General features: G+C 45.7%; 1 protein-coding gene across 2 annotated transcripts in view; it reads left to right on the plus strand.

Annotated features, from left to right (window-relative positions):
* RASGRF1 (Ras protein specific guanine nucleotide releasing factor 1) overlaps positions 1-14,517 on the plus strand; it is a 113,585-nt gene that overhangs the window by 86,183 nt on the left and 12,885 nt on the right. For both annotated transcript variants that reach the window (XM_003413852.4, XM_003413851.3), the window contains 3 exons: positions 3,261-3,364; positions 5,437-5,521; positions 10,385-10,582. In XM_003413852.4, coding sequence (XP_003413900.2) covers positions 3,261-3,364; positions 5,437-5,521; positions 10,385-10,582 — 387 coding nt within the window. The remainder of the gene's footprint in view (positions 1-3,260; positions 3,365-5,436; positions 5,522-10,384; positions 10,583-14,517) is intronic.

The raw sequence follows: 14,517 nt of genomic DNA on the forward strand, positions 1-14,517 counted from the left end.
CAGGCCCGCCCTCAGGTGCTGGCCAAGGCTGTCCTTCCCCACCCCTGCACTGACTCTCCCTGACTCCCTGGATCCCCACCCCTTGCCCCCTTCTGCTCTTGCTCGGCTCTCACACTGTCCCTGGAAGGGGGGGATAAGAAGTAGGAACTATGATTGGTGGAGTGCCTCCTGTGGCACTGTGCTAGACTCCTAAAGACTTGAGCTCTTCTTACCAACAACACTGCAAGTTTCTACCATTGTCCCCATTTTACAGATGAGGCAAATGGGGCACACACACAGGAGGTTAAGTAACCTACCCAAGGTCGTGGGAAGGGGCAGAGCTGGCATTCTGGCTTAGGGCCAGCTGACTCCAAAACACCAACTCATTCCATCCCCTACACTGCCTTCTCCCAGGGAGTCAGGGTGCAGAGCTCCACCCACTCAGAAATGATGGACACCAGGGAGAGAGCTATACTTACCACAAGGCTAGGAGCTTCTGGGGACATTGCAGACCCAGCAAGGAACAATGGGTTTTCAGACTGCAAGTGCCTGGCTAGGGCCATTTTTCTCCCAGGTGGCTGATGTATGTCCCAGAATGCCACCGTGAACCACCCCAGAGCCCTTGGCCCTGCCATCATGGCAGCCAACAATGCTCAAGACCAACTCACTTTGACCTCCCTAGAGGTCGAGACTGCGCCCACTTCCCAAATTAAGTGACTTCCAGTCTGTTAAAAGTAGTCAGTGAGCACTTGAGACTGTGTTGGCATCTCCTGTCTGGAGGGGGGATGGGAGGATAGAGAGAGTTGGAAGCTGGCAAAATTGTCACGAAAGGAGAGACTGGAAGGGCTGACTCATTAGGGGGAGAGCAAGTGGGAGAATGGAGTAAGGTGTATATAAACTTATATGTGACAATCTGACTTGATTTGTAAACGTTCACTTGAAGCTCAATAAAAGTTAATAAAAAAAAAAAGTAGTCAATGAGGGTTTAGAACTCTGAGTTCTTGGCCCACTGACCTCTCTGGTCTTCTGGAGCTGGCTCTCCCTGCCCTGGGGTGTGGGTGAGGCCATCCACTAATTCTGGAGCAACAAGCTCCCCTGCCCACCTTCTGCCCACACTGCAGCCTAGACCTGCCCCCTGAGAACAGTCCCAGGTGCCCTAGGGAGCCCACACCTGTCCCTCAGGCTGGGAAGTTGATTGTGTAGGACCTGGCCTTCCCAACTCCTGGTGTCTCCCCACCCCGGGGCCAAGGCTGGAATAAACCCTGAGAGAGAAGAGCCCCACCCTGGCCCTTTCCTGAGGGGAGCGCACAGTACTCTAGCCAAGCTCCCAGTCAGGGCCTGGCTGGTCGCTGACCCTTCCAGAGCACAAGAGCCTCTTGTTCCATCCTGAACAGCCTGGACCTTTTCCAAAACAAAGACCGCTGAGCTTCCCTGGTCCTAACATGACCCAGAATCCACAGAAGGCCTGTGGGGGGCAGATCCAATGGGAGGAGGCCCCTGATGACCTCAGCAGAGAATAGAAAGGCCTCTTGTTGGAGGAAGTTATGAGTTCCGGACTCTGCTTTCAGGTCGCCTAGACCACATCAAAAAGGAAGGAGCTGCCTGCTCCTCCTTCCCCACCTTGCTGTTCCTGGAGAGGAGGCTATATTCAGGCCTTTCTCAAAGAGACACCCCGGGCCCCCGGGCCATACCCCACCCCACCCCTAGGCCTCTCCCCAGGCCAGACCTGGACTGGCCCTTGGCCCTGACATTTCAGCCATCCTGGGCCCAGCCCCAAGGCACCAGCACAGGACTCAGGAAAGAATATGGCTGAACTGCCTGTCTGCCTGCCTTCACCTGCTTCAGAGGCTGGGGGCTCCTCACTGTGCGCACACACAAGAGCCCCCTCCCCAGGGTCCAGATGGCCCTGCTGCTCTTGTCCTCAGATCCCCTTGTCCCTCCTGAGAGCTCATTGTTCCCTGGAGCATACTTCCCCCACACCCAAACAAGCCATTCTCCAAGGCACAGCGTCCCCACGCCCATGCTCCTGCCCGCATAGGGCCGTCTGTGCATACTGTTCCCTGCACGCAGAGATTTTACTGACACACAGAGAGAGGCTGAATTGGGAACTCCCTTTGTTTTCTTACAGTCCCTGTCCCTTCTCTGCTCACGTGACTGGAAACCCCTTCATCTGGAGCTTCTTGAAGCCAAGGACCCTGTTTTCTGGTCTTTATATCTGCAGTGTCTAACACAGGGCTAGGCAATGAATGTTCGCTGAGAAAATGGAAGGGAAGGAGACAATCTAGGAAGGATAGCTTGTCCCCTTGATATGGCCTAGGTCCCACTTCCTTTGTCATCAGTGGAGATGGGTTCTCCAGTGCTCAGCCAAGCTGCTGGGACTTCAATGGGCTGATCCCTCTCCTTCTGTATGGCCCAGGTGGCCCTTGAGACAGGAGGGGTGGCTTTGTCCCTGTCCCTGACTCACCCCTCAGTGAACACAGGCTTCCCTCCAAGACCAACCAGGGTTGTCCCTTTCCCCCCTTCTCTCCAGCTCCCTCCAGCTCCCACTCCCCCAGGTCCATCAGACATCTCATGAGGCCTTTGGGCCCCGAGAACACCTCTGATCTAATCTCTGCCACGGGCGCAGCTGTTTCCTGAGGATTTCCCCTGAGCAAGGGGCCCAGGTGGTGGACTCCCTTGAAGGTGGTGTTCGTGGGTGAGCCTGGGGCCCGGGACATGGTAACCCGGGGATGAAGGCTAGAAAGCTGCCTCTGGGCAGAGCACTGGGACACTGTGAGCTAATCACACCTGTGAGTCCACACCTGCTGATGGACTTTAAAAGAAAAGTGTATCTATCCAGTCGTGGAGCCGAACAGAACCTGATAGGAATGTAAAGCCATAGCTAGATGTCAGGTGACCTGGTCCCCAGTCTCAGTCAGCCCTGTTACATACAGTTGAGGGACTTGGGGCAAGTCATTAACCTCTGTAAGGTTGGGTTTTCTCAGTCCTACGCCAGTGGTAATGAAAGCTCGTTTGCAGGGCACACGAGGACTAAACAGGGCAATCCTCATGAAACACCACACACACACACACACACACACACACATACACGGCTCAACAAATGGTGACTCCTGGCTCCCTTCGCCCCCTTTCCTTCATCTCCCCTATCCTGGTCCACCAGGAGGGCCTCCCCAGTCACTCCCATCCACCCACCCAGCAGAGTCCAGTCTGAGATTCCCACAGAGAAGTGGCCAAAAGCCAACTGCTGTCCTCGTGGACCTAACTTAAGGCTCTGTTCTTAGGCTGAAGGTGTGAAGGCCGAGCCCTTTGAAAACCACTCGGCGCTGGAGATCGCAGAGCAGCTGACCTTGCTGGACCACCTCGTCTTCAAAAAGATTCCCTACGAGTAAGTGGGTGCAGATGCCAGGCCCTCCCCCGCCCCTTCCTCCAGGCACCATCTTTGGTAGCATCCCTAAAGCATGCGCAGTAGACTTCCAGAGCTTGTGGATTCTCCACAGCTTGAAAAAAAAAATGCATGTGTATGCAGGGGTGAAGGGCGATAGCCTGTGACCTTTTCCTGATGTTCTGTTCTTCCTGATGTTCTGTTCTTACCTGTCAGCTGCACACACACACACACACACACACACACACATTTCCAGAAGCACCTCTAACTCTGAGCTCCTCTTCTGGAGATTAGTTAGGAAAGAAGTGTGTGTTCATGTATGTGCACAATAGTACATGTGAGTAAATGGTCACGTCCACACATAATATGTGTGTGCATATGTGTACCTACAGTCTGAGGACCCCCAGGATCAGCCTTTGGGGATAGCTCTGGATTTTCAGGAAGCCCCAAAGCCTGGTGTTACATGCTCTGGCCTGTTGTCAATTACTCCCTAGTGTTTTTCCTTTCCTGTTTTTTTAGCATGTTGTTTTTACTACATTGTAATTATACTACTTAGATAATTTTGTGTTTTTCTTTTTTCATCTAAAAGTACACCAAAATGACATTTGTAAACCACATTTTTCATAAATATACCATATTCCCTAACATTTTACTTTTTCACTTTCATATTTAAAGCTGAGGTAAGCATCCTCATGGTTAAATATTTCTCTGACTTTCTCACAATTTCCTTAGAATAGCTTTCTGGAAGTAGAGTCACCGGATCTGAAGCTATGCATCATTTTAGGGCTTTCTATCCCTGCCTTCCAGAAAGGTGGCCCCACTTGGCACACTCCCATGCCCTCACCAACACAGGTGCCACCTCACCTAAATGAAGGGTGTCTGCATCCTGAAAACTTGCCGCATGTCCTGGGCGTATAAACAGTAGTTCTTCTCGATATGCTCCCACGGAAGGAGAAGCAGGATGTTTTTGCAAATACAAACCACCTCCTCTGTGGCTCTTCCTGCCTATGGGACACAGCCCAGGTCACTCTCCTGGTTGCTGTCCAAAAAGGAGCTCCTTGGAAGTTTGCACTATCCGGGGCTTTCCATAAAGTCACTGCTGCCTTGACTTGCTGGCTCTTTGATCCTTCTATCTGGCCCTTTTTTGTGATCTTCTCTCCTGCTATGTCTACAGACCAGCTGCTACAAAGTGATTCTAAGATATGACTTCTCCCATCAGAAAACAAGACCTATAACAAAACCTGATGTGCCCACCACACTTTACAGTTTATGACGTGCCCACTTCATTTCACAGTTTATGATGTGCCTTCCCAAACCTTAGCGCATTTCATCTTCGCAATAACCCTATTCAAGGAGTGTTATCATTATCCTCATTTTACGGTAGAGGAAACTGAGGCCCCAAGATATTAAGGGCTTGCCTGAAGCCACAAAGCTGGGACATTGTTGTTAGGTGCTGTCGAGTTCCAACTCATAGCGACCCTATGTACAGCAGAACAAACCAATGCCTGGTCGTGCGCCATCCTCAAAATCATTGTTATGCTTGAGCTCATTGTTGCAGCCACTGTGTCAGTCCATCTAGTTGAGGGTCTTCCTCTTTTCCACTGACTTTCTACTCTACCAAGCATGATGTCCTTCTCCAGGGACTGGTCCCTCCTGATAACATGTCCAGAGTATGTGAGATGAAGTCTCACCATTCTCCCTTCTAATGAGCATCCTGGCTGTACTTCTTCCAAGACAAATTTGTTCCTTCTTTTGGCAGTCCCTGGTGTATTCAATATTCAAAGGCTTTGATTCTTCTTTGGTCTTCTTTATGGATTGTCTAGCTTTCACATGCATATGAGGCAATTGAAAAGACGATGGCTAGGGTTAGGCACACCTCGGTCCTTAAAGTGCTGTCACTTTAAGGAGCTGGGATATGGTTGAGCTAAATTTGAACCCAGGGTCCCTTCTCTCCCTATAAGGCTCTGCTGGAAATACTTCCCCAGAAATGATAACCTCAGTCTGTAAAACAAAGTAATCAGCAAGGCAGAGTAACCTCATCATCCAACCTAATGGTTCCCCCTTACTTCCCACAGGGAGTTTTTCGGACAAGGCTGGATGAAGCTGGAAAAGAACGAAAGGACCCCTTATATCATGAAAACCACTAAGCATTTCAATGATGTGAGTATGGGGCAGGCAGCGCCTTCCTCTCCTGTGTTTTCTTGGGCAGGACCCTTGAGAGGCTGGATAGAGGGCGGGCTACATGCCTGGCTGGAGCCAGGCCACCTGTGTCCTCTCCAGCCCCACCTCCTATGTGGCCTTGGGCCAGTTACAACTTGGGCAACTTCCCCAGATTTCCCCAGACACTGACGCCTGGAACCACAGGGACCATCTCTGGCCCCATGACAGCCCTGTAGGGATTTTCTGTTCTCTGAATTTAATCATCAACACAAGTAAAGAGCCTTTGGCGGCCGGAGGTGAGGGAACATCGTTCCACTTGTCCTCAATGCCCTGCCCAGGTACACATCAGTCAACTACATCGAGGATTGCTGCCCCCCAAGCCCCCCCCACAACCCCTGGTGAGCACACTGCATCCTGGGAGGGGCCTCAGGGATATTGCAGCTCAGGGGAGGAGCCCTGTGGGGCTTCCCAGCACCCAGCAGTTCCTCCATGAGCACAGCAGCAGAATGGAGACCCACATGTAGCAGTAGAGACCAAGTGGTGGGTACAGGGCAAGCCCCCAGGACACACATCTGAAGCCTGAATCTGACCACACCATACACACAACTTGAACACAGCAACTTACACACAACTTGAATGAGGCAGCAAAAACTGTCCCTCTCGCTTTGCCCATTCCATTGTGTGCCCAGGACTCAACTAAGTAAAAGATAAGAATCTGAAGTGAACATTTATTGACTTTTTACCTTGTAAAAGCAAACAAGGTGTGCAGGGCACAAAATTTAAGGAGCCACACATTCTCAGGTGCCTGCACTTGCCCTCCCTGGGTGCCTCCTTTGCCTCACCCTAGTCCCAACCCTCTCCAGTACAGAGTTGATTGAAAATGGTGATAGTGAGTCTTGTTCTCGATTTTAAAGGGCTTGCTTTTAATATTTCTGCAATAAGGTAATATTTGTTTCTTTATCAAATTAAGAAAATTATTTTCTCTTCCTTGTTTGCTAATGGTTTGTACGATGAATGAGTACTGAATTTTGTAAAAAAATTTTCTGCATCTGTTGAGATGGTCATATGGTTTTCCTCCTTTACTCTGTTTATGTGGTGAATGACAGTTATAGATTTTTTTTTTCTAATATTTGGCCATCCTCGCATTCCAGAGACAAATCTAATATGGTCATGATATATTGAACAAATGGGTATATAATGTTCCTTTCTTATATTACCCTTATTTGGTTTTGGTATCAAAGTTATACTGGCCTCATAGAATAAATTGACAGATATTTCTTTTTTGTCTAATCTCTGGAAGTTTGTATAAGATTTGACTGATCTGTCCCTTGAAAAATTAATTATGTTAAGCTATTTGTGTTTTCTTTATGGAAAAAAATTTAACTGTTACTACAATTTTATTAAGAGTTAAAATATGTGTATTATTTTGTGTTATCATTCCTTCTTGAATCTCAAACCATTCTTAAATACTTTTTCAATCCATTCTTCTTGATGTACATCCATTATAAGTTCTTTTTGAAGTTTCTTGGTGGTAAAGCCCTACAGTTTTTATTCATGTGTAAATGTCCTTTTTCATCCTTTTTTTATTATTATTATTTCAATTAGTCTTTTTTTTTTTTTTTTTTACTTTTTATTTTGAAATATAGATTACAGGAAGTTGCAAAGCAATGTACAGGGAGATCCCATGTGTCCTTCACCCCATCCCATTGTTGACAGTTCCCATAACTATAAAATCAAAACCAGGTAATTGGCGTTGATGTAATCCACAGAATTTATTCAGATTTTTCCAGTTTCGGCCTCATTCTTAAAGGATAATTTTTCTGGGTACATAATTTTCTGTGGACAAGTGTTTTCCCTCAACACTATAAAGATCTTTTTTCTATAAAGATATTATTGCACTGTCTTCTGGATTCTGTTGTTGTAGCTGTGAAAATTACTGTCATTCTAACTATTGTTCTTTAAGGTGACCTGTTCTTAGCTGCTTTTAAGATGTTATCTTTGTCTTTGGTGTTCCACTGTTTTTCTATAATGTTTCTAGGAATAGATTTTTTTTTTTATTCTAATCAGGATATTTTGTGCTTCCTAAATCTGTAGATTTATGTTTTTCACAGTTTATGGCCATTATCTCTTTGAGTCTTGCTTTTTCTCCATTATTATTATTTTCTTCTCCTGAAAACTCTATTAAATTTTCTCATGTTTTCATATCTCCTAACAAGTCATATTTTCAATTGCCTTAGCTCTCTTTGTTGTATTTTGAATACGTCTAACAGTTAACAAATTCTCTCCTCAAATGTATCTAATCTATCTACAGTTCCAATTAAGTTTTCATGTCAACAATTATATTTTCATTTCAGGAGCACAATTTTTTTTTAATGCATCTGATATTCCTAATAGTTTCTTTTTGCATGTTTTTCTTTATAATTGCATCATTTAAGTCTTTACCATTTTATGCATAGCTGTTTCATGTTCTGCATCTGAAGTTTTTAGGATTCTAAACCAGTTCTTCTTGTTTCTGCTGCTCACCCTTATAGTCATTTGCTTTCTTATTTACCTTAGTCCTCAAAGTGACATCTTAGCTTTTTTAACAGTTTAAAGAGGTCTTTTGCAGCAGGTTTGCCCAATGCTATATGTCTTTTGATTTTTTGACTGCTGCTTCCATGGGCCTTGATTGTGGATCCAAGTAAAATGAAATCAATATTTTCTCCATTTATCATGATGTTGCTTATTGGTCCAGTTGTGAGGATTTTGATTTTCTTTATGTTGAGGTGCAATCTGTACTGAAGCCATAGTTTTTGATCTTCTTCAGTAAGGGCTTCAAGTCCTCTTCACTCTCAGCAACCAAAGTTGTGTTATCTGCTTAACGCAGGTTGTTAATGAGTCATCCTCCAATCCTAATGCCACTTTCTTCTTCGTATAGTCTGGCTTCTCAGATTATTTGCTCAACATACGGATTGAATAAGTATGGTGAAAGGATACAACCCTGACACACACCTTTTCTGAGTTTAAACTACATAGCATCCCCTTGTTCTGTTTGAATGACTGCCTCTTGGTCTGTGTACAGGTTCCTCATGAACACAGTTAAGTGTTCTGGAATTCCCATTCTTCACAGTGTTATCCATAATTTGTTATGATCCACACAGTCGAATGCCTTGGCGTAGTCAATAAAACACAGGTAAACCTCTTTCTGGTATTCTCTGCTTTCAGCCAAGATTCACCTGGCATCAGCACTGATAGCCCTCATTCCATGTTTTCTTCTGAATCCAACTTGAATTTCTGGCAGTTCCCTATCAATGTACTGCAGCAACCATTTTTGAATTATCTTCAGCAAAATTTTACTTACATGTGGTATTAATGCTATTGTTCTATAATTTCTGCATTCTCTTGGATTACCTTTCTTTGAAATGAACACAAATATGGATCTCTTCCAGTCCATTGGCCAGGTAGCTGTCTTCCAAATTTCTTGGCATAGAAAAGTGAGTTCTTCCAGCATTGCATCCATTTGTTGAAAATCTCAATTGGTATTCTGTTAGTTCCTGGAGCCTTGTTTTTCGTTGATGCCTTCAGTGCAACTTGAACTTCTTCCTTCAGTACCATTGGTTCTTGATCGTATGCTACCTCCTGAAATGGTTGGACAGTGACCAAACTTTTTGGTACGGTGACCTTGTGTATTCCTTCCACCTGCTTTTGATGCTGCCTACGTTGTTTGGTATTTTTCCCATAGAATCCTTCACTATTGCAACTTGAGGCTTGAATTTTTTCTTCAGTTTTTCCAGTTTGAGAAACGCTGAGTGAGTTTTTCCTTTTCGATTTTCTAACTCCAAGTCTTTGCACATTTCATTATAATACTTGGTCTTCCCAAGCCACCCTTCAAAATCTTCTATTCAGCTCTTTTACATGATCATTTCTTCCTTTCATTCTAGCTGCTGTATGTTCAAGAGCAAGTTTCAGAGTCTCTTCTGACAACCATTTTGATCTTTTTTTCTTTCCTGTATTTTTAATGACTTTTGCTTTCTTCATATATGATGTCCTTGGTGTCATCCCACAACTCGTCTGGTCTTCGGTCGTTACTGTTCAATGCATCAAATCTATTCTTGATATGTTCTCCAAGGTCATACTTTGGCTTTCGTGGACTTTAATTTTCTTCAGCTTCAACTTGAACTTGCATATGAGCAATTGATGGTCTATCTGTTCCACAGTGGGCCCCTGGCCTTGTTCTCACTGATGATATTGAGCTTCTCCATCATCTCTTTCCACAGATGTAGTCAATTTGATTCCTGTGTATTCCATCTGTTGAGGTCCACGTGTATAAAAAAAATAGTCACCGTTTATGTTGTTGAAAAAGGTATTTGCAATGAATAAGTCGTTGGTCTTGCAAAATTCTATCACACAACTTCCAGTGTCATTTCTATCACAGAGGCCATATTTTCCAACTACTGATCCTTCTTTGTTTCCAACTTTCGCATTCCGATCATCAGTAATTTATCAATGCACCTTGATTGCATGTTTAATCAATTTCAGACTGCAGAAGTTGGTAAAAATCTTCAATTTCTTCATCCTACATAGTTCTCATTAAATTAAATTCCTAGGTAATTTACAATTCTCGTTGTTATTTTGAAGGTAATCTCTTTTTCATTGAATTTTTTATTAGTTACAGTTGATACATAGGAAAACTTTTCATTTTTGCATATTATATCTTTAACCAGCCACTGTAATAAACTCCATTATTTGTTCTAGTAGTTTTCTGATTCCTTCTTTTGAGATTTTCATTCATGCAATCATATCATCTGCAAATTGTATCAGTTTATCATCTTTGCAATACTTATTCCTCTTAATTTTTTCTTGTCTTATTGCATTGGCTTAAAGATCAGCAACTTGATTGCTTCAGAAATCATCCGCAACGAGGACATCAACGCAAGGGTAAGCGCCATTGAGAAGTGGGTGGCTGTAGCCGACATATGCCGCTGCTTACACAACTACAATGCTGTGCTGGAGATCACCTCATCCATGAACAGAAGTGCAATCTTTCGGCTCAAAAAGACATGGCTCAAAGTCTCCAAGCAGGTGCGAGCAGGAGGCTGGCACCACTGCCTGCCTGGGGCTAGGCTGGGGCTAGAGCAGGGAGGCCAGAGGGCTGGCCACTGGGTATCCACAAGTGGGTGAAGGACAGGGCTGAGGGCCAATACTCCCCAGCAACATGGAGACTCTTCTCGTCTGTCACTTTGGAGCAGATGTCAGGTCCAATATATGGCACTGGAATCCATAGTATTTTAATTCCCAGCTGAATAATTAATACTCAAAGTGGGACTGTAGGACAGTGATTATTGGTACCAATACTCTTCTCCTTGAGTTGGAGGCAAAAGAGTGATGCCTTCATGGGGATCCCACCCAGATCTGCAGGGTTGTTGAGACAGTGGGCAAATGATTCTGCAAACCCCTTCTTAGAACTCTAATCTCACCGGCCCTTCTGGCCACCCAGAGAATTAGGTGGTCCCTGTTACCCATTGGATAGATGATGATCTTAAATGTGGGCTTGATTTTTATTCATTCAGAACATGATTCTGAAAAGCCATAAGGTGGATTCTTCCTCTGGAATAAAGTTCCCTGCACTAGGGTCACAAGAGGGCAGCTCTCCTGGAAGGAGAGCTTGGGCCACTTCCTTAGTGCACCTGGTGGATGTTCCAACCCTAACCTGCATGAGTGGAAGAGGCTAGTCAAGCATTACCAATAGACTGAGTGGGCCTCCAAAGTTATTGATTACTTAGCAATATTCCCCATAGTCCAACAGATGGGTGGAGTGTGGCCCAGTGTCTCCAAGGGGCCTGTCTCTTCTGGATCACTCTGGATTTGCATACTGTGTCTCCCTCAGTGTTCTCTTTGTCACCTGCTCCTCACTAACCCCCTCATGCCAGGCAGGTTATGATCCTACCCATCAAACAGGCAGGATGTCCACTAATCCCTCTTACGTAAATAAGCAGCCAAACTCAGGACAGCCTTGGGGTGTGCCTACTGCCTTTCCTCTGCCTTTTGGTCACTCCAGCTCCCTTACAGTAGAACTGCAGCGTGTTGCTAGACACCCCCTCAACTTCTCTGGTCTTGCATCCTAGTAAGGCTGGTCTTCTTGCTTCTTGGCACATGTAGATGCTGGGATCAGGGCAAGGACAGGGGAAGAAGCCACTCTTGTTAGTGGGCTTCTGCAAGGCACAGAGGCTGGGAGCAGGGGAGCTCAGGTCTGTAGGCACATCTGGCCACACATGGCACGTGTTGTCATGAACTCCTGAAGTCAGGAGTTGAGCAAGGCTGCTTCACAGCCTTCAACTCATCCAGACTGACTTGGCCTGTCACAGTTCAGGCAGGGTTATTACAGGGTTTGAGGAGCCCGTTTCTAACCAATGTCTTGTTTCCCCTGCCCTATACTACCTGGATAATGTTGTCTCTTCCAGAGGCCTTTGAGATCAGACTGCTCTTTCCCATGTCACTGTAGGTTTCTTGGTACCCACACTTGGTGAATTTCTTGGCCTCATTCTTTATCATCACTCTCTTCATGGAATTTGGAGGAACCACCTTGGCCATCTGAAGTCTTCCATTCTTTTTGGAGAGTACAAATCAAGGGCAGTTAGAGGTCAGGGCATGTGGCTTCAACCTTCAAAGCTGACCTGCACTCTAGGATGTCATGCAGGAACCTGGGCCAGCTGGCAAGCTCCAAAAATCAAAGATGCCTCTGACAGCACATCCAGGTGTGCCTCTAACACACACTGGGCAATAGTGGCTTCTCCCAGCCCCCCAGCTTGTGCTATAGTTACACGTCTGCATCACACTTGGCTCCAAGGGCTTCTGGAGTCCATGGTCATGGCCTGGTCAGCCCCAGCCAGGGACAACTCACTATCTTTCAGCAGGTCTTCCACAGACACTTTTGACAGACCAAAATGACCACATTTCCTAGAGGACCTGAAATGTAGCCTCATCAGCTAATTTTTATCACCCTATAAGTATTTTTTTTTTTTATATAAGTATACTGGAAACCTTGGTGGCGTAGTGGTTTATAGTTTGGGTGCTAATCCAAAGGTCAGCAGTTAAAATTCACGAGGCGCTCCTTGGAAACTTTATGAAGCAGTTCTACTCTGTCCTATAGGGTCGCTATGAGTTGGAATTGACTCAACAGCAAGGAGTTTGATTTGGTTTTTTTTTGTTTGTTTTAAATGTACCGGTCCAAAGCAGAAAAGCATTATGTCTAAGTCCAGTTCCTCCCTGGGCAAAAGGGTTAAGCGATCAGGTTTAGTTTGGAATTTCTGGGCTCCATCCCTCTTTCTTCTCCTTCCAACCCCTCTCTATACCCTCTTTGCAAATAAAACTTTTCCCTAGGAAAGGATCCGATGATACTCCTTCATGGGATGGTATGAATGACTAATATGGTTTCATGTGTTACCTCTCCCAGGGACAGTTGTATTTTGATAGAGACAGAAGCCCCTCTTTGGCTAACAGTATTTTTTGACCTTATTCTCCAGCATCGCCCTCCTCATGAATTTGGGAAGTAGCATCCTTGGCCATTCTGAAGTCTTCCCTTTGGTGAACAAGAAGGGATGGTATTTGGGAAGCCATATAATCACCTTTCTTCCTGACACTGCCTCCAAGGCAGCCTCCTTGTTTGGTCCCTGGCTTCAATGGCATATTCTAAGGGTCCCCATATTTATGCCCACTGGTGTCCGCACTCCAGAGATGCCCAAGATACAGGGACCTGAGTCCCCAGTAAGCACCAATGGAGAAAGTTCCTGGCTCGGCCAGAAAATTCTTGAACTGATTCAAGTTGAAACACACTTTTTAAGCAGCAGCTGGGAAAATTCTGTAGCCTCCCCAGCCACACAGCTACTTCTTGGACAGACTGTGAGAACCAGAGAGGAGTAGACACAGAGCAAGCAAGCACAGGGATGTGAAGGAATCAAGGTGTGCCCACCTAAAGGCCACGAACTGGCCCCAGGTGTATACAGAAAACCCCAAAAAGGGAATATTTCTATACATTTTCATGGCCTTTAAGCATGTTGACACTTCACCCATAGTCACCTGGCCACCAGGGCCTCTTGATCTACTTCTGTGTCACTCACAATTCTGGAATATCTGAGCCAGCACTGTTCTTCAGGAGCACCTGGACCTTCCATTTTCCAGATGTGGAAACTGAGGCCCAGCAAGGCGAGAGAAGTGGTGACTTGCCTGTGGGCACACCAACGGTGAGCGACATAGCCCAGCGAAGCCCCAGATCTCTGGATGCTCAGCCCCCATGTCTAGTCTCATACCATATCAGGTCATTCCTCTGCAGGTGGGTGGAAAAGAAGAGGAAAAAGGGATGCAACTCAGATCCACCACCCCCTCCTTGAGGGAAGTTTAGACCCTGGGGCAGAGGTTGCACTGGGCATCTAGCTTTCCTAGTCATCTGAGAGTAGACATCTCAAGTGAAAGCAGTATTATCTGCCCTTGACTCAGTGGGGCCTTCCTGGCTCTTGTCCCTTTCATCAGCTCCAGAACACTTTTTTTTTTTTTTTTCCCCTACCTTTCAGCAGGGTAAGCCCTAACCAGCTGGCCATGTTCCTTCTCTTTGTTAATGATGGACTGGATGGTTCATTTGGCCATTCTTTCCCCTTGAAGAACACACACTGATCTCTTCTTCCATGAGAATGAATAGTTAGATTGCCATTTTCTAAGGACAGATTTCTAAGATAAAAATTAACCCAAAGAATAAGCATGTGCTTGGCCTCTATGGCCGATGTCCCAAGGAACTACCTTCTCAGGCCGAAGGGCACTCCTGGCACATGGTGTACCACCATCCTCCATCATGGTTTCCCGGCCACATTCTGAATTCTTGTAGCAGAGCTGAAAGGAGGTCACTGATCCATGTCACCATTTTATTAATGAGAGAACTGAGGACCCCAGTGGTAAAGCCATTCCCTCCAGGCCACACAGGGAAAAGAGAGCAAAGCCAGACCCAACCCAGCGTGTTCTCCAAGACA

The sequence above is a fragment of the Loxodonta africana genome, chromosome 13 (genome assembly GCF_030014295.1).
Source record: "Loxodonta africana isolate mLoxAfr1 chromosome 13, mLoxAfr1.hap2, whole genome shotgun sequence".
In the NCBI taxonomy this organism is placed as follows: domain Eukaryota; kingdom Metazoa; phylum Chordata; class Mammalia; order Proboscidea; family Elephantidae; genus Loxodonta; species Loxodonta africana.